This window comes from Glarea lozoyensis (genome assembly GCF_000409485.1).
Source record: "Glarea lozoyensis ATCC 20868 chromosome Unknown GLAREA17, whole genome shotgun sequence".
Classification (NCBI taxonomy): Eukaryota; Fungi; Ascomycota; class Leotiomycetes; order Helotiales; family Helotiaceae; genus Glarea; species Glarea lozoyensis.
This window is the reverse complement of record NW_007360991.1, coordinates 841,575-860,127: the sequence shown is the minus strand read 5'-3', so window position 1 is coordinate 860,127 and position 18,553 is coordinate 841,575. Positions and strand designations below refer to the sequence as shown.

Genomic DNA, 18,553 nt, shown 5'->3' with positions numbered 1-18,553 from the left:
TGTTCTGGAAGAGTGTTAGCTTCCCGCATGATGCAAGTGTGAATAGCCTCAATTCTCTAGGTAGGTGCTTCTAACTGGTAGGGCCAGACCAGCAAAAGTCCCAACAGGAGTCTTAGACCTCTCCATTAGGAGTACTGTAACACTCGGGTAGTAACCGCCTGTTTACAAGTTCTTTGTTGGCATTGTGCACTCGTCGAGCCGTCATTACTATCTGCGGCCGAAGCTTCTAACCAAGTGCAAAACTTGCGCTGGAAAATAACAGTGGCAATGAACCGTGGACGTCTTGACAGTTCCCAAGTAAGTCAGTAAATTCTTGAACGGAGTCTAAACGGCTTCAATTCCTGAAAATCGTGGACGAAATCACGATATTCTGTCAATCTAATTGAGTAAATATACTGATTTGGCAGCCAGTCCTATGGTCCACCGCGTGGGATGGTCGCTCCTGCCGGACGTATGTTTTTCGACGGAACAAATTCGAAGCGAGACGCGTTCTTCCTACTTTCACGATTCATCACCTCTACGTTCGTCGACACCAACAAACCCAATTCACATCTACTTGCATAGCACTTGCAGAGATGGCTTCTTCAGTACCATCTGAGCTGTCAGGTCATTTTCCTGAATGGGTCTCGTTTTCAGTAGTTGTGAACTCGCTCAGTGAGTTGGACTCGCAAACATCAGAGGTAAACGAGACACCACGACACGCTGATGAAGATCAATTTAACACGAGACTAGTATCTTCAAAGAGACCTACTATTCGAGATCGAAAAGCTCACGACAAGTCAAACCGAACGAGTGAGAAACCTACCCATACAAGTCGATGCTGAGAGAGCAAAACTGGAGGACATCAAAACATACGATAAAGAAAAGATTATCGCTTGCCACGGAGTTCTTCCTGGAGTCGCTGGACAGCCTTGGGAGTGGAGAAAGGGCAAGCCGATTGAGGATGCTCTGTACGAACGTAAGTGTGCCATAGGCGATGATTCTTCAAGTAAAGTGAGACAATCTAACGTATGGTTCCTACCTACCTAGTCACCGAAGATCTGGAGTATGAGCTCGAAGCAATGGAAAACGACTTGAGAAACATGATGGAGTACGAACTAGTATTATGCAGCTACCTATACCACTCTTTGACGACGTTTGCACTTCGAGCAATCTCCTCTTCCAGCGTCGCTAGTAGCATCAAGTCTTTAATAGGCAGGCGCGAAGGGTCGACTTGGCCGCCGTTTCCGGCGATTCTAGGCGGAATAGGTTTAGTCAATCGACGTGAGAGAATTTGGCAATGGATGTTAGAGCAAGTCGTGGCAGAACATACAGAAACAGTCCGTTTGGCAGCGCTCCAAGCACATAAAACACCTCGACAGAGCCCAATGTCCACAGCAAAATGCCTCACATCCAGTGAGACAATTGTTACTCTAGTTGATCCACGTAGCCTGGTATCAGATCACATTCTAGATCAGCCAGAACCAGAAGACGGTGGCGTATTGGCCAATGGCAAAAGCCATGCTTCGCACCTCGCAGATTTCATGGGAATGGAAGAGAAGCCCTCCAGCACCGGCCTAAGCACTTCATCAAGCTTGATTGACTTGACTGATTTTCTATCGGGAGCCAAGGTTTCTGAGGATGCAGCTGCAACACCAAGCTCATTGGAAGATATCATGGATCTTGATCCATTGGTGGATGAAGATCGAGTCAAAGACACAGCTAGCGACTCGACAACATCCATGGATACAGGTGCACTCAATGTTGGAGCCCAAGCAATCTCTCGGCCGGCGGTAACCTACAGCAGTCCTCCCGCGTATTCCAAGCAATTACAGATGCTACACAGCAATCAAGACATTCAGCAGCCCTCACAGCATGCTGCCAATGCGAACATCGTGGGATGGACTCCTCCTATGGCTCTCACTCACGCCGTGGTGGCTCTTCCTCTCTATCTAGCGCCGGTACCTGTACGCCCTGTCTGGCCAACGTTTGTTGAGAGGCTGCAAGCAGAATCTTCCGCCACTTTCGCAAAGCCTCAACCAGGGGCAGCCATCATTGAGAGACCCCAAGCAGGATTAGCAGCTAGGTTCAGAGAGTCCCAAAGAGCGGCAACAAACATCGAGAAGCCACCGGCAGAGTTGTCAATGAGATTCAAAGCGCTACAAAAAGAGAACCAAAAGCCATTGAACGCCAAAGCTTCTGAATATGTCAGTACAGCTTCCAAATCCGGGGGCAACGACTCTTTTTCCTGGTGGTGAGTGAGTGGAATGTCGTAGCAAATCAGAAGGATTTGGCAATGATAGATACGAGCGGTGATATGGTGGATTTCAATTAGATATGCTCTAAATTTGGATTTGTAGATGTAGTTTCAATACAATTTGTCATCCGGAACATAAAGAATAGCCATGATTGATGACTCCCAGTCTCTTGGATGCCCAGAATAACTCAAGCGTAGCTTCTGCTGTGACTAAGTACCTAATCGGCTTCTAAATTCCATAATCTCCTACTCGAAGAGAGGAATTGAGCTTTGCTGATTGGGCAGGCTTTCCAAAATGTGGGTTGTGAAATACAGTTATGTTCTGTCATCCAGGGCATAGAGAATGGCCATGATTGATGGCTCAAAGTCTTTCCGATACCCAGAATAACTCAAAGATAGCTTCTGCTGTAACCAAATACTCATTCGGCTTCTATATTGGATAATTTCCTACTCGAATTAAGGAATTGAGCTTTGCTAATTGGGCAGATATTCCAGCATTTGGGTTGTGAAATATAGATAATGTTCAACATAGTCTGTGATCCGGAGTCTAGGGAATGACCACATTCGACGGCTCTTATTTCCTGAGATGCCCCGAGAAATCACAAGTAGCTCTCTGCTATAGCCAGCTATCTGGCGTTATCCAATCCCACGATTGCCGATTTGAAACGAGGAATTGCCTATATGGTATTTGCTGATTTAGACATAGCTCCCGAATAGGTACCGTCGAAGTTTCTGTTATAGTGATTGGCGGATGTCCAAGAATTCCAGGATGTGCCAAAGTTCAATGACAAGCTCTAATCTGATCAAGCATTCCATCACTTGTTGAAGAATCGATAATCCCTCACTTGGAGTGGGGAATATACTCGACCACTCTGTCAGGCACCGTTGTAAAAATTGCGGATGTCCAAGAAGTCCAGGGTATGCCAAAGTATGTCCAATGCAAGCTCTAATCTGATCAAGCATTCCATCAATTGTTTCCGAATCGATAATCCCTCACTCGGAGTGAAAAATTTGCCTGCTGGATTGGGCATTTGCTCCAAATCTTTGGTTGGTTTCTTAGATATAGGTTGTTCTTGGTACAACTATAATCCAAAACAAGTACTGCCACTTCCCATGACTGCTGACTCCGGGAATGCGCAGGACCATCTTCGAATGTAAAGCTCTAGGCTGTTTGAGTGGTCCGTGGCTGCTGGGGCTTACTACTTCTCAAATGAAGTGTACGAATCTTGTCTGCTGATTTGGGCATACACTCAAAGCACACTCGCTTGTGCCATTATGCTGCAAAGGTCCCAGATTCATTGGCCATAGTTAAAGCCCGTCAAGGTCGTCCAGTAGAAGCCACAAATCCAGGTTTCAGAGTCCTTTATACCTAACACCAACCTCCAAACAACTAACTCTTCTTACTCGACTTCCCACTTCCTCATCCCCGTCTTCCTCACCATCTTTCACAACCACATCATCAACAGCACCCACACTCCCCGTCCTCACCCTAACCACAAACTCCTCTCCACCCCCCTGCCCCTCTAACCAACACGCAACACTCAGTAACCGCTCAATCGCCTTCCCCGTAGCCTTCAACACCACTTCTTCACTTCCACTTCTACTCTTCAACCCCTCTTCCACCCCCTTCAAGAATCCAGCATCATCACCACCTTGCATCAAGCCTCTCAATTCCTCCGTCCGGCCCCGTCCCTTCCCCTGATACGCGTTCTTATTAGCTGCAGTCGCCTTGGAAGTTCGATTCTCCATCTCGGATAGGTACTTGCGAATTCGTTTTACGGTCGCGACAAAGGGCGTGTGCGCGGATATGTAGATTACTTTTGGGGTGTGGGCGGAGGAAGAGTATGGTGTAGCGATTGGAGGGTGCAAGAGAGGGCGTTTTTGGATTTTATGTGCTGGATTCATTTAAATCTTGGGGTCGAGGTGATGTAGGAGAATGTACATACTATTTGGGAGTCGAGAGAGCTTTTTGTGAGGTTGTTTCTTGGGATGTGCGGCAGGGGTGGATTGATCTTGGGTGTTGATTGAAGGGAACGTCGTGGATGGTGTTGAGTCTGCCATCGTGAGGTTATGTTGTTTCAATTAATTAGCTTGGCTATGTTTTCGTACGCGGAACTTTGGTGTTGTCGAGACTCGAGTGTAGTCGCATCGGGGAATTTCCGGGAGAAATCCCCTTGCATAAGCTTCAAGCTTCCCCGGATTTTGGGACAATCCTTATCGTGACCTCAGTTCCTCTCGGCTTGTGATAATTACATTTACACACCTCACAAGTCTCTTAATCTTTTCTCCATTTCATTATGACAGCAGTTGTATTTCCATATCTTCCTCCTGATGATCTGCTTAAGGCTGAGGAAGAATCAAATGTATGTTTTCCCTTTGTGCTACCATTGCTGTATGCCGTGTCGAGATCTGGATCTAACATTTTGTGTAGGCCCGCGAACTATCATGGTATCTAGATAGTCTACAAGAGAAGCTCGCGGAATTCAAAGCTGGACTGGAAGACTGCTATGCGAAGCTCTCTCCAGTAGAAGATCCCGAGTCAAGTACCCTCGTCATCTCAACGCCCAAAAGCGAGTTAGTGAAAGGTCATGTCACAAGAGTAGGAACACGAGTTATAAAAGGGGTATGTCTTCCTGACAGCTCCGCCATACGCTTGCTGACCTTCTCAGTCAATATATCTCCGTCTCAAAACCCTCCCACCCATCAATCTCAAACTCAACGAATCCTCTCCCCTCCTCCTCCCCCAACTCGCCCACCTCCGTACCCTCCTCAACTCCGCCCTCGACAGCATAGACATAACCCTCTGGACAGGCGATCGTCACTCCGGATCTTTCATAAACTCCCAACTCCACCTCCTTCACAGCATCCTCCTCGAAGCCGCCTCCGTCCTCTCCGGACCAACTCTCAACATACGTCCTGGGACGCCGAATCCACTGCCCCTCGCCCCGCGCACATCAGGCGAGCAAGGAAATCCGGATAACCCGCCTTGGTACGAGATCGCACCTACGCCTGATACATTTGTCCCACCACTCCCTACGAATCTATCACTACATCTGCTTCCGACTGCTTCTTCACTGATCCTGACGTTGAGAGTTCTGGAGCCGACGGCGGTGCCGGAGAGTACATTTTCAAAGTTCGCGACGGCGATTGGGGCGCAGAGACGGCTGGAGCATGATGAGATGGACGAGGTGTTTGTGTATAAGGGGGAAGAGGTACGGGTTAAGGAGAAGGTGAGGGTGGAGAGTGGAGGTGATCCGGTGTTGCTTGTGCTGGGAGTGAAGTTGGGGAGTTTGGTGAAGGGAGTGGAGGGATGTATGTGTGGATTGAGGGCTGTGATGGGGGTTGGTGAAGAGGAGGATGACTGAACATGCGATGCATAGGGTTTAAAGAGTGGGGATATCAAAGATTTACTGTCAGCTGATGACATTATGCAACAACAGAAGGATAGTGAGATGATGGAGGCAGAAATCATCAACACATTGTTCCAACAGAATTGCCGGGTTGAGGCGTGTCTTCAATCTTCGCAGGGAATGATGCCAAAAGTGTTGCTGCCACAAATGAACAGCTAAGCTGTACCCTTGGAGAGCATTGGTTTCTCCTGGTGTGGTCGAGCGTACTCAGAAGCCGACATGAAGCAATATGCAGGTGGAAAATATGCTGTGAAAAGGGTCTAATAATCTCTTTTGAGATAGTCGCCATGTAATGAAACAACCTATAACTCGAAGCTCCCTATTTTTCTGCATATAGACAGCCAAGGACTCAAGAACAAGGAAAGCCTTTCTGCGCGACAGTCCTCAATAGCGGACTCGACTTTTCCCAGGCGGCCGTTACATCTTAGTAATCTTACTTTAGTGTCGCCCTTTTTTTTTTGGAGCTGTGGGACTTCGTGCTGCCTAACGCCAGAACTTATGCTTTAGAGCCGGCACCTGGGGGAGCTAAGTCGACGTCGGGGTCTTGTGACACAACTGCACTTTTTGTTACCTTAATTTTATGACCATCATACCTTTGAGCCGAACTCTCCGAAAACTATATGAGCATCACAGCACCCAAACTTAAGAGGTCATGTTTTCGGCCCGGAATACCTACGCAACAACAACAATAATTACACCAAGCAGCTATCAGAGCAAGTATCTACATTTGCAAAGAATCTATCGATGATAAAAGAAACGTGATTTAACTGTGGCGATGTGGACTGATTTGAAACAAAAGTATGTATGTCTCTTGTTCTTAGAACCCGTAGTTGTTCAATCTATCGCAAATTCTCCATCGCTTGAAAATTTTGCAGCGGGAACGTCATTTGATCGTTATCTTGCGGTACTAACAATCCACCTAAGACTTCTAGTAGTTCTACAATATAAACGCCGACCATAAATAATTCGCCAACCCGCAAAACGGCTCTGTATCGAAATACTGCCATACCTTCCACATCATTTTCACAAGGAATACAGTTGCATCAATGGCTTCAAATCAAGAAGACGTTATTTTTGCTATTACTGGAACAGTACTTATGTTGGTTGTTCTTGGAATTCTAGTCTGGCTTTCGGTAATCTATTTCCCTCCTCAAGACGAAACAATTATTGTAATCTATGACCCGGCCCAGGGACATAGCGAGGCAAAGCTCCCACCGCGTGCGGTTTCCTATTTCTGTCATGGACCTTCGTGCTGTCCAGACGCTTGCGCTATAGAGCGGCAACTGGGCATACTATGAAGACGTCACGGTGGTATGACACTAGATTCTGCTTTAGCACAGGATGGTTCTAGACCGGACTCTTTAAGTGCAATATGAGGCGCATAACACCCAAAATTCTCAATTTTGACCATATTGGGTGAAAGGTACGTGACAACCAGAAAAAGTGCATTTGTTGAACATTCTACTTATCAGCCATCAAAGCAGGTAACAACATCTACCAAGCATCTGAAGAAAAGCCCGTTTATTGTAGACGGAGTAGAAAGGTAGAGCTGAATAAAAAAGTACGTGCATCTCTGGTTCTTACACTCCATCACTTTTCAAAACCACAAAGATGTCTTGTCTCTCACGAGATCTGGCACCACGCCGGTCATCCAATTCAATTGACAGTATTAACACCCTCAACCAGACCTTCTATACTTCTTCATCACAACCCTCAATCTCAAATCACCCGCCAACTCCGCCCACGCAATATCATAACCCCACCAAACCACCTCCACGATGAATCTACCTCCCCACCTCGCAACAATGCAAGAAACCCTCACAACCGCTTTTTCTGCAGTACTCCTTATGGGGTTTTTTCTTGGAGGCGTAGTCTATTATTTTATCATCGATGACGCTCCTGAGGAGGAAGGTGTCACTTTTTTCTACTTCGCTCATCACGATGAGGCTCCTAGTGTGTTTTACTTTCCGCCCGAGGAGAAGGATGGGGAGGAGATGTCTAGGGTCTTGGTGATTGAGCTGTGATCGAAGGACACCCGGGAGTTCAGTTCGGATGATGTTGTTGGTTACGGTTCCGGTTTCATGTCTGATTGCTAAGTTTCAATGCTTTAGGATCTTGGTATGTGTTGGAAATGGGGATTGGTCAAGATCAATGTGGTTGTAGTCTTTAATTTGATGGATATGTATCTAATCACATCGGAAGACAAATTGGGTTCAAATGATTAATCTGGGGCTTCTCAACGACTAATAATTAATGATTAATTCTCATTAATGAGTATGCAACAAACCCGTGATCGTAGTCATGATCATGTTATTCTTGATTGAGTTGACTCATGAATAAGAACTTGCACTTCTAATCAAAGATGATTGTCACGTTTGTACCACTGGACAAAAATTCAGGTACTAATTCAATCAATAAAGCCTAATATCCCGACCATTTTCGCTGACAAACTCCGACATGATCTTCTTGTTAGAGACTCGTATTTCCCAGAGTCTCCCAATATGCTACCCTAATTCATTCCGGGTTCCTATTAAGCTTGGATTTCAATGATTCAAGAGTACTCTACCATAGTTACAACCGGTGATGAAGGCTAGCTTACCTCACTGTTGTCCCTGAGTTCAGATTCATTTAATGATGAAATGATTTATCCATCAACTTCCCTTCATCTCATTTAGGAGCTCTTGGTACATCAAGTGGTGAAAGGATATAACAAGTATTTCTAGATCAACATATAGAAGGGCATATAGGAATGAACGTTGTTTTAGGTTCAAAGCTACATCTAGAGTCTCTGTTAAGGTAGATTGAATAAAGCCGTATGAATGACCATCAAGCAACGATACTTAAGATTACATGTGTCAATACGCTCTGTTTGTTAATTGTGTAGGTAAAGATCAAGTACTTTAGTTCGCGATGAACAACATCTAAGTAGCAGTAACCCGTTGACCTTCGTAAAACTTGCTCGACATATACTAAAGGAGTCTAAAACACATTCATTTCCTGAAAATGATGGACGAAATATCGATAGTTCGTCAACCTGATTGACGAAATATGTGGATTTTGTCAACCTGATCGGGTAAATAGCATGCTCTGACGTGTGTTGTCCCACGAAGTCCAGAAGACCGCTACCATGTCAGTCGAAAAGTCATGATAAATTTGAGGTCGAAATGGGTTTGCATGCATTTTGATTAATGGAATCAATTGATTAATTGATTTACTACCTAACTGCGCTAGTGCTTCCTCGACCCAACGAAAATATTTAGGGTACAACCGGCCGTATGAACGTACATTTGCTTCCGCCTAATATGCCCTCGACTCATGACGATGTCTCAGATTGCCAGAGACATTGTCGAGCTTTTTGTGAGTGTCCTCTTCATATTGATGAGAGCCTCTAGTAGTGTTTGCCGTCCCCCTTTCCTCCGCTTCCGAATGTTGATGTCCAGCCTCGCAAGTATGCCCAACCAGCGCCTTATGCAACAGGCGACCATGGCATCGGGATCAGGATCTTGGACTTCATGCTCTGGATCAATGGCACAGTCTTGTGAACAGTATCTCCCCAACCTTCCACGCTCCAGCTCTGCTCCCGTCTAACTTTTCTCTCCTCTAAATCCGCAAATTGCCAAAGATGATGAACAGTATTCAAGTCACCAATCTGTACAAACCAGGCTCCAACCCCCTCCATGACCTGTCTTCTAGCACCGAGTCCACGACGCCAATGGGTCTCCCATTCCAAAAGATTTCCTGGGTGAAGAGTGTATGATCGAAGCTCAAAGACTCCGCCCAATTGGCGGGGAGAAGTGGTCGGCCAGAAGGAGAATTCTTGCATCAACGAGGTACGCTTTGCGGTGATAAGAGACTTCAATTTCTTGTCGAAAGCAGGGAAATCGGGGTGCTGAGAGATGCTGTGAAGGGAGTCGTGGTATCCATGATATCTCTGGTATTCCCAGATGTGAACTACTTCAATTAGCACGGTACTTGTGAAATGACAGCGGGAGCCTTACCAAAAGTATCACAATCACCAACCTCGGTCCTCCAACTACCAACCAAGTGGACCTTGTTCTCGGGCATCCCTGCCATTTTTGGATACCATTTTCCCACCAACTCCGTATATTCGTCGACCTTATCCGGCTTCACATCGTGGAATACAATGCTATGAACGTATTTGCCTCGTGCTAGAACTTGCGAAAATGATTGTTCCATCTCGCGCTCCATTTCGCGTCCTTCTTTGGTGCCATAGATCAAGCTGCTGAGTTTCCCTTTGCGCTTGGAATCTTCCTCTTCGTTGGCTTCTGCGGAGGCGCCTGGTGAGTCTGTACCCATAGAAAGTGGTTAGAAGTGTGGACTCGCATTGCTCGCATCTTGAGCAGTGGGAGAGAAAAAGAAAAGGGGTTCTCAGGAACTGCGCTCGTACTTACTTGCGGTTGACTCGCTACTCTTCTTAGCATCTGCTAGCTTCTGCCGGAATTCTTTCTGTTTAACTTCGAAGGATTTCACGCCCTCAGAAGTGACATCTGATAGAGCTGGGGTACGAAAAAGGATGGTGCTGCTGGAAAAAGGTCGGAGTAAGGTCGCAGGTGTTAATGCCGCTGGGGCTTTCAAAAGGCGTCTGGAAAACATCGTGATATTGGAGTTGCAATGGTATAATATGGTGAAGAGGGTAGCTTAGATATAGCTTTGGATTGTGGATTGTTGTTGTCGCGATTGACTGGCTTCAATGAAGCTCAATCAAGTGACGGGAGAGCGTGGTTCAAGCTGATATAGACAATCTGTCGATCTGTGCTAGATAGATTGTCCTGTCTTGGGTGAGTTGATCCAGAACAAGAGGTGAATCATTCGGGAATTGATCTAGAGCTGATCTTGTACTTCACGGCGCAGGGACAGCATTGTTCTCTGAGGGGCAGTGATTGGCTAGAGGTGTGGGTCCCTTAATGTATGCAAAGCTTCACCCCGCACTTTCGCGAATCGAGTCCTCAGGCTACAAGTCAACTTAAGGCTGGCAGTCGACGCACAGCATTTGCCCAGAACAGTTGACGCAATTGCGATATTTCGTCAATTATTTTGGGTAAATATAATCTTTTTGACTCTGTACAAAGTTATACATGTAAGCTACTTACCCGCTGGAAAAATAACTTAAGTTTACCCAATAGCGAGGAGGTTTCTGCTAAATATTTTGTCCTCTGCGAGCCAGGTTCATTGGATTGGGAAGTGCTCGAATGCCTCACGTTGAAAGAGAGATCTTGGATTCAATTTGCTGTAGAATTTGATATCATGTTCCGTCCAATGACAGTGGGAAAAGATGAATCGAGCTTTAGTAATACATATACAGGTGGTGAGGCGGATGAGAAAATCGGGTTCATGAGCAACTGCTATTGCAAAGTCACGTGGTATGAATCATGTGACGTTGAGCTAGTCTTAATCGAGGTCGCTGTTTTTTGATGCGGCTCTTCGCCGTTCAGACCTCACCACCGCGAAGCTACAATCCACCCATCAATCCCTCCAAGCCCATCACCAAGCAACACTCAATTCCTCTACACAAAACACCGTCGAGATGTCATGGTTAGGAAAGAAGTTCCCAGCGCCTGTCGGTACGCAAACTCTTGCCCCCTCCGCCGGATTGTGTCGTGAAAGATTGTTGTCCAAATACTAACATTGTATTGCATATAGCTAAGCCATTGGCCCCTTTCTTCATTGCCGGTATGTGCGCAATCGATTGATAATTCGCTGGACGATGCGACGAGACCTTGGGATCGGAGAGGATGCGAATGCGCGTACGGGAGTGGTGGCTGATTTGAACTAGGTCTGATTGTCATGTACGGTGTCAACAGCGCCCAGACTGCCATGATGAACAGTGAGTAGCGAACCCCATGCTTCGGTTCACGACGGATATGTTGGACCAGTGCTGTTTCGGCAAAGTGATGGGACAAATGCTAAAATACCATGTCACAGGCGAGGAGTTCAGAAACGATCCCCGAAACCCAAATGCAAAGACCGTCAAGCCAGCCGACAAACACTAAGCGATCGAAGTTATCATGTGGGATGTGGGACTGTGGAGGAAGTATCGAGCTATGATGGCTGGAAGATGTGGTTAGGAAGGAGCATTGTATCATACGCATAACGCAGACGAAGCCAACTGTTGTCACAATTCTGAAACGATTCTTCAAGTGATCTGGAGCATTATAATGTCATGGTATTGGACTGCTGGAATTTCTCCATGAGACATTGATGGGGCTATTTGGGATCGCTTTGCCTGCGATACAGCCAGCTACGTGACACATTTCGAATTTCTCACAATCAGTGAGACATCATGAAAGGTCCGTTGTGAGTGGTTATAACGTAAACATGCGGTTGGAGTGAAATCCGACATCCATCGGTGATAAGCCGAAATTGTGAGAATCAGACTGGGGAAGAGCGGGGCCTACGACTACCGCTTGACTGTATCGATAGGTGTGGAACTGGCGCATACTAAAACGGCTAAGTGTACTACCATCTCAAAAAGCTTTTCTCGTTAACTCATAGGTTCCATCAGCGGTCTAGACGCCGGACCTAGAGCTAATTCGAATATGGCATCACAAGTCATGGGTTTCTCTTTTTTGCAAGTTGTGATATACCTACAGATGCTTATCAGCCGCCGACCTGGATCACAGGAGAAATGTATATAAGTGTATCACTCGTACCTGGATCACAAGGGAAACACATATAAGGGCCGGTCCAGAGCCTTGCCAGCTTTTAGATTCATCGACATCGACACAAACAGGAACGCAACACGCAACAAAACCAAGATTCAAACACCTTTTGCCTACAATAACAAAACAAACCATGTATGTCTGCCATTCCCTCATCGTATCCTTTGTACAATCCAACACTGGTCATTTCGTGCAGCTCTGATGCCAGTTAAACAGTTCCAATACCTCCACCACATCAACACCAATATCCCCAACAAAATGCCTTGTGTGAGCGGCGAGGGTTTTATCTATGGAGTGCTCTCTGGATTCTTATTCCTAGTCACCCTCTTCTTCGCTGCTGCCTTCATCATTGCTTGCGATTCTAAGGAGTGCCCAACAAATTGCCTAGAAGATTGTCCAGATTGTGCGCCGCTCAATATTTATATCGACTGGAATCAAAGGGGTGTATGGATCCACGGCGAAGACAAAGATGCGATCTTGGATTTCACCTTGGTGGATATCACTGATCCTAACGGTCCGGCTGAGATCCCATTCGAGTTCGCTATGGACGGTGGTTTGCAATAGAGGAGGAAAATGGGGGTTGGAAATGCGACGATCGGTGTCTAGGATTTGGTTTTCGCGGTTGGAATTTTAACTGGGATTGATATCTGGCTTGTGTCGCATGTAAAGCTAGATATCCACCGCCTTTGGAAAAGTTAGAAGGAACTCAACAAAATTTTATGGGGTCAAAACAGTTTGTGGTAATGTGTCAAATTCATGCATCAGATATCGTGTCTCTACTCCCGCTCCTTACCCTGTTCAGCATGAGGATTGTCACGAGACTTGATTTCTTGCGGATGTCGAGAAACTGTATGTTCTTTGTGGCATCTTCAATGATTATGGGTTGCTGGTTGCTCCACGCGGAATGCGTTAAAGAATCGAACTGTAACCATCAACATTCGCACATGATACCCCCAAATATTCTCATTCTCTACGAGGAAAACCTTTCTGACGTACAAACGTCCATTTCTAGAGTTAGTCAGGTGTTGCAAGTCGAACCTTGGGACGATACTGTTATTGAATCATTGCGGGCCTTCTTCCCGAGACCATCGCGTTAGGTTTATACCACCTGGATGAGATTCGTCCAACGGTTTGTGCCAAGTTTCTTTTAGTCCGAATAGTAAACCAAAGTTTTATCCCACGCCAACCATGTAGCCAATGGAGTTGCAGAGTTTAGTTCTTGGAATTCAGAACAATCAAGATCCACTGCCATTAATGTGTGCACATATAAGTAGCCATGTCTGAACATTGCTCCGCCGGTTTTTCTTTCTTGTGAGTCAGAAAATCACAAGCACAACGAATTCTAGACGATATACTACTTCAACTGAGTAGAAATCTGGACATCGTCTTTACGAGTAAGCCGTAGAACCCAAACCAAATGTAAGTTTATTGTGTTTTCAATAAGCATTTTACATAAGCTTGCGCCAGAAATGCGATATTCGTCACTGTAATCATTTCAAACCTGCAAGTTTCATAATACTGACGGAGAAGATATAGATTCATCGGAACGCACAAGACTCGCAGGAACTTCAGTACTTCTATAAAGACTTCTATAAGAATACCTTTAATTCACAGTCGTGGTCGTAGTCGAGAACCAGATCTCAACACCCGAAATGCAGTTCACCGTCGTTCAATCGGTTCTCGTCGCCTTTGCGGTTGCCGTGGCATACGTTGTCTTTGGCCTACCATTATTGTTTTGCCTCGCGTGGGTGACATGTAAGGTGAAGCCCCTACTAAAACGTGGTCTTCGACGTCTTCGCAAACAGCCCGACGAAGAAATGTCCATTCCGTTGCAAGAATTGCCGTCACGATCCTGCTTGTCGAAAGGGCAAGCCGCCGAAGAAAGTCATGAGACATGAGACGGAAAAGCCGGATCCGAGTTGCTCGTTTCCTTAGGATTTGTAGTTGTATGGGATGATTGAGGAGGAGATGTGATTTGGCATGAAGGGAGAGGCTGGGAACGGTTTTGATTCTTGGGATGGCTCCACGGAGTTCTTTTATCAGTATGACACGACGTGGTGGATTGGAGAAAGGAACGTCTGGAGATACCCGGAACCTTCGGCATTGTGGAAACAGATAGGACTTTTCATTATTACAAGCTCGAGCACACCTCTGGTAGACTGGAAATAATAATAACAGTTTTATTTAATAACTACTGAACATCTCTAACTGAAAACTCCGCCGACAAACCCAACGCAAAAAACCATGGATGCTCTATGACCACTTTTCTGATTAGCAAGACTTCATTCTTCTTTATGGGTGTGCAAGTTGACGAAGGTAAAAAATTGCGCTCAGTGCTCCAAAATCCTTCAGGTATCTCGCTATGAGCGTACCTGCCCTTAAACAACCCGGTGAGGCAATTCTCGAACCGACCCTGAGTGGGGACGGATGGGTTACAACTCATCATCGCGCGGACAATTGAAATTGAGAAAGTGGAATGTGACTAACCTCAGAATAGAAATTCGCGTGTATATATTTTGAACGTCAAAACAAAGTGTCTGGGTTTCATAATCGTTAGCGGAGCCGGACGATGGAAATGGGCGGAAGTGACTGGGAGGAGATTATCTTTTTCGGAATAATGAGTAGTAGTTGCAAATCGCAAAAGCTCGCATGTGTCCGGAGACATCGAAGGTAGTGGTTGAAAAGCAGGTTCGTCATAAAAGGTTGGAGGGCACAGATCGCAGGTAAGTGAATGAACAACACGTACTTGGAGCAGCAAAAGTCCACAACGAGAGTATGTAGGTTCCCCAGGATATTTTGACTGGAAGTCAAAATATTTAGTTCAATTCTGTAAGATCTATGAAATTAGCAGAGCCGAGAAGGTACAAAATTCTGAGACGATGGAAAGAAAAGATCGAGTGTCACAAGAACGATACGTAACATAATTTGTCATCTACCGCCGAAGCGGTATCATGTGTCGTAATCCAGTCAAAATGGAATCATCATCTGACGATAATGAGATGAAGATAAACAAGAAGTAAAACTTACACTTCAAATGCACGTCCTGTAAGATCGACATAAATTAGCAAATTTCTTGAGGTGCGACATTATATGTGAGGATGGGAAGGAGAGAGCGACGCCATAAGAGAAACAATACATGATCTTCATTTCATCTACTGCCTAAGCAGTGTCGTGTTCAAAAATAATCATTTGACTATAGTGAAGTGAAGGGGGAGGGGAGTCAAAACTTACACTTCAAAACTGTAGGCACAACATGATTAAAGACCGAATAGTCGATATCAACAATCCATCAAAAAAGAGAGTACTAAGGAGTGATAAGTAATATCGATTGAATAATTGTGGAAGATCCCACATATATGTGGAAATCAACCTGTTTTGAAAGAATCTATAGAAAAAATGTTGTGTTGGAAAAGAAGGTTTGTTGCACGTCGAGGCCAAAACTTTCAATTTATAGGCATAGCTGCCACGTGGGAGCTGTTTTGAAATGGTGTCATCGATGCCTAGAAGAGGGTGGAATGTTAGGGAATGGCCTCATTCACTGTTGTTGCTGGAAGTGGTTGTCGGGTGGTGAAGTTGAGGGGATTGATGACCAAGCGAGGGGGAAGTGAATGGGAAATCGGTTGCAGGTCGGTTCGAACAACATGATTTCCATGGAATAGAGCGTTTGGGTGAAGCGGGGGATTATGGTGAGATTGGGATAAGGAAAATGGAAATGAGTTGGATGTCAAGTGATGTATTGAGATCTCACAGTTGACCCTAAAAGGATCACGCTAGACGAGACCTTCACCAATGTGTTGCAAGACTGGGAGCAAATCACAAAGTATAATAATGATAGGAAACGATCTTTTCATTCCTTCAATTGGCAGATTGAGCCTAGGCAAACAAAACAATGCAGTGCACAGAGTCAAACCCATTCACGAAATATAGGCGATCAAATTAAAAATAATGAGCAGGTGATACAAGTAGCATTTGATAAACTATATACAGAATCCCTGTGCGTTTTCGAGACCAGAAGAAGGAATGCTACCAGTCATCACTTCATCATTTGAACACACCCGAAACGAGCGACCGCCTCTTTTTGGTTCTTGCCAGCATTCTAAAGCGACAGAATATATACAATCCTCCACGCGAACTTGTTATGAAAGTTGAATGATGAATTAAGTTCCAGCAGGTTGCTTGAACGTGCTTCCAATCGGACCAAACTTGATATTCGAGTAAATAACACTAGCGCCCGAAGCAGCACTCTCGACATCAGCGGGAACACCACTATTAATATCGCAGGTACCTCGCTCACTACCTGGAGTCGTGGCGGTGGTTGGGTAAGTCGAATCAAGCCAAAGCATATTGGCATAATGATCATCCCAAATACTCATGACGAGAGTCATTCCAGTGTTCAACGCCGAAGACATAGATGGGAATCCACCTTGAGCCTTGAAAGAGTAGTTGTCGCCAAACGCAGCCTTCTGAGCATCACAGAATGCTGGTGTAACGGAGTTGCCAGTGACGCCATCGATTTTAGATTGCGAGTTAGGAATGACAACTCCATTTTGGACGTAGAAGCGCTTGATTTCAGTAAGAGGACTACCGATGAATTGCGTGACGACGGTAAATTTCTTCGAGGTGTCGACGGTGAGACCTTTGCCGTAGAAGGTCTTGTCGCCCATTCTGTAGGAGTTGAAATCGCATCCGTCGGGATCGCAGATACCTGCATATCTGGTCTCGGAATAGGTTCCACCGCAATCGTCTCCGGAACATGCGGTCTGCGCAACAGTTTTGCAGGAGTGTGGTGTGTATGCAGTTGAGATGGAGTTGGCTTCCCAGATGTCCATCTCCGCGCAGCACGATCCCTTCCCACCGACGCCAGCATTGGCATCATTGCTCGAAGCTTTCCAGCCATCGACGTTCGCCTGTAGAGATTAGCATGGTCGGTTTCAGGGTGCGTTATATGAGACGCCTACCTCTCCGTTGATGAACTTGAGATCACGTGGGCATTGAGCATCGCAGTATCCCGTACCATATTTAGCACCGGCCTTGTTGTTCGGGTACTTCTTCATTCCACCATCGGCGTCCATAGAAACGAAGTAGAGCGCGCCGTTGAGACCGCATGGAAGATTGGAAACATCGACGTCGAATGTGAATTCGCTGTTCAACAACTTGAATTGTGCATACGAGGTGTCGGTATCCATAAGATACAAACGGGATCCAATGTTGGTAGCGTATGTTCCCTTTGTAACCAACGCAAGTTTCAACGAATTTCCGCTTGCTTCAGCTCCATATGTCGCCTTGTAATCAGCACCCTCGAGAGCACAATTTTGGGCGCACTTCTTGTTGTCTGGGCATAGCGTTGAGTCCCAAGTATTTCCGGTGTAGCAATTAGTATAGCTATTTGCTGTTTTGTCATGCAGCCATCTCCAATTAGAATCGATCACAACTTTGCCATTCTGGGTTGTGCATGAAGTTCCACCAGTGCCAGTACATTTTTGCCAAGTCATAGATGGATGGGTTTCCTTTTGTTGTGTGCCAACCTGCTGACCCTGAACCACGGCCGCAGCCAGGAAAGTTGCGAGGGCGAGATTGGAGAACATATTGAAGAAAAGATCTGTTTGATGAGACTAGTCTACAGTGAGGAAGTTAGTAAAAGATGCAAGAGCGATACGGGGCTTCGTTTCTTATATAGCTAGAATGCAGTTTCTGTGCCAGAGACATTTTGCCATCAAAAGCAACATTTAGGACTATACGGAACGTCGGGAACGAAACCCTTACAACCGTCGTGAATTTTTTGAGTGCATTTAGGGGCAGGATGTCTCCTCCATGAAGTTTCATGATCGTCATTCGTTGAAGCAGCTATGAGCGTTGAGCTCATTTGCGGAGAGCTATGTGCCGACAGGCTTGGTACAAGATCTTGAGATCTTTCTTCCGTATTGCCTGTATATAAATGAATCTAAGAAAATCTATCCAGTCATTAGATTCCGGAGAAATTCAACCTCGATCGTCTGAAAGGGTGTTGTACTAACAGGGGTGACACAGGATTGCCCTGAGCTAATGACCTCTTGAGTAAACCAGCGACGACAATCTAGGGCAGACGTAACGGAGTGACAACCTTTCATTAGGGGTCATTCCCGGACTCGACCACGAGGCATACAGGTTACCAATCCCAGATATTGTAGGGAGCCAGTACCTGCTGTTCCCCGCATTCTGAGTTCCCAGGCTATGGCTTGTGACGTATC

At 45.8% G+C, this 18,553-nt stretch overlaps 7 protein-coding genes across 7 annotated transcripts; 4 read left to right on the top strand and 3 right to left on the bottom strand.

Annotated features, from left to right (window-relative positions):
* Nucleotides 1-575: 575 nt before the first annotated feature.
* GLAREA_12122 (uncharacterized protein) lies at nucleotides 576-2,237 on the top strand (the record flags this gene model as incomplete). Its single annotated transcript, XM_008082904.1, has 3 exons — nucleotides 576-680; nucleotides 733-958; nucleotides 1,030-2,237. 3 exons carry the CDS (start codon nucleotides 576-578, stop codon nucleotides 2,235-2,237), a joined length of 1,539 nt encoding a protein of 512 aa, XP_008081095.1.
* A 1,352-nt stretch (nucleotides 2,238-3,589) lies between these two features.
* Nucleotides 3,590-4,297, bottom strand: GLAREA_12121 (uncharacterized protein; the record flags this gene model as incomplete). Its single annotated transcript, XM_008082903.1, has 2 exons — nucleotides 3,590-4,131; nucleotides 4,183-4,297. The coding sequence occupies 2 exons, from the start codon at nucleotides 4,295-4,297 to the stop codon at nucleotides 3,590-3,592; spliced, it is 657 nt and encodes a 218-aa protein (XP_008081094.1).
* Nucleotides 4,298-4,533: 236 nt separating this feature from the next.
* On the top strand, nucleotides 4,534-5,601 carry GLAREA_12120 (uncharacterized protein; the record flags this gene model as incomplete). The annotated part of the gene is made up of 3 exons (XM_008082902.1): nucleotides 4,534-4,599; nucleotides 4,668-4,859; nucleotides 4,906-5,601. The coding sequence occupies 3 exons, from the start codon at nucleotides 4,534-4,536 to the stop codon at nucleotides 5,599-5,601; spliced, it is 954 nt and encodes a 317-aa protein (XP_008081093.1).
* Nucleotides 5,602-9,112: 3,511 nt separating this feature from the next.
* Nucleotides 9,113-10,260, bottom strand: GLAREA_12119 (Dimeric alpha+beta barrel; the record flags this gene model as incomplete). Its single annotated transcript, XM_008082901.1, has 3 exons — nucleotides 9,113-9,597; nucleotides 9,645-9,953; nucleotides 10,059-10,260. 3 exons carry the CDS (start codon nucleotides 10,258-10,260, stop codon nucleotides 9,113-9,115), a joined length of 996 nt encoding a protein of 331 aa, XP_008081092.1.
* Nucleotides 10,261-12,584: 2,324 nt separating this feature from the next.
* On the top strand, nucleotides 12,585-12,890 carry GLAREA_12118 (uncharacterized protein; the record flags this gene model as incomplete). The annotated part of the gene is made up of 1 exon (XM_008082900.1): nucleotides 12,585-12,890. The coding sequence occupies one exon, from the start codon at nucleotides 12,585-12,587 to the stop codon at nucleotides 12,888-12,890; it is 306 nt and encodes a 101-aa protein (XP_008081091.1).
* Nucleotides 12,891-13,978: 1,088 nt separating this feature from the next.
* Nucleotides 13,979-14,224, top strand: GLAREA_12117 (uncharacterized protein; the record flags this gene model as incomplete). Its single annotated transcript, XM_008082899.1, has 1 exon — nucleotides 13,979-14,224. One exon carries the CDS (start codon nucleotides 13,979-13,981, stop codon nucleotides 14,222-14,224), a length of 246 nt encoding a protein of 81 aa, XP_008081090.1.
* A 2,259-nt stretch (nucleotides 14,225-16,483) lies between these two features.
* GLAREA_12116 (Concanavalin A-like lectins/glucanase) lies at nucleotides 16,484-17,911 on the bottom strand (the record flags this gene model as incomplete). Its single annotated transcript, XM_008082898.1, has 2 exons — nucleotides 16,484-17,233; nucleotides 17,285-17,911. 2 exons carry the CDS (start codon nucleotides 17,909-17,911, stop codon nucleotides 16,484-16,486), a joined length of 1,377 nt encoding a protein of 458 aa, XP_008081089.1.
* Nucleotides 17,912-18,553: the final 642 nt, after the last annotated feature.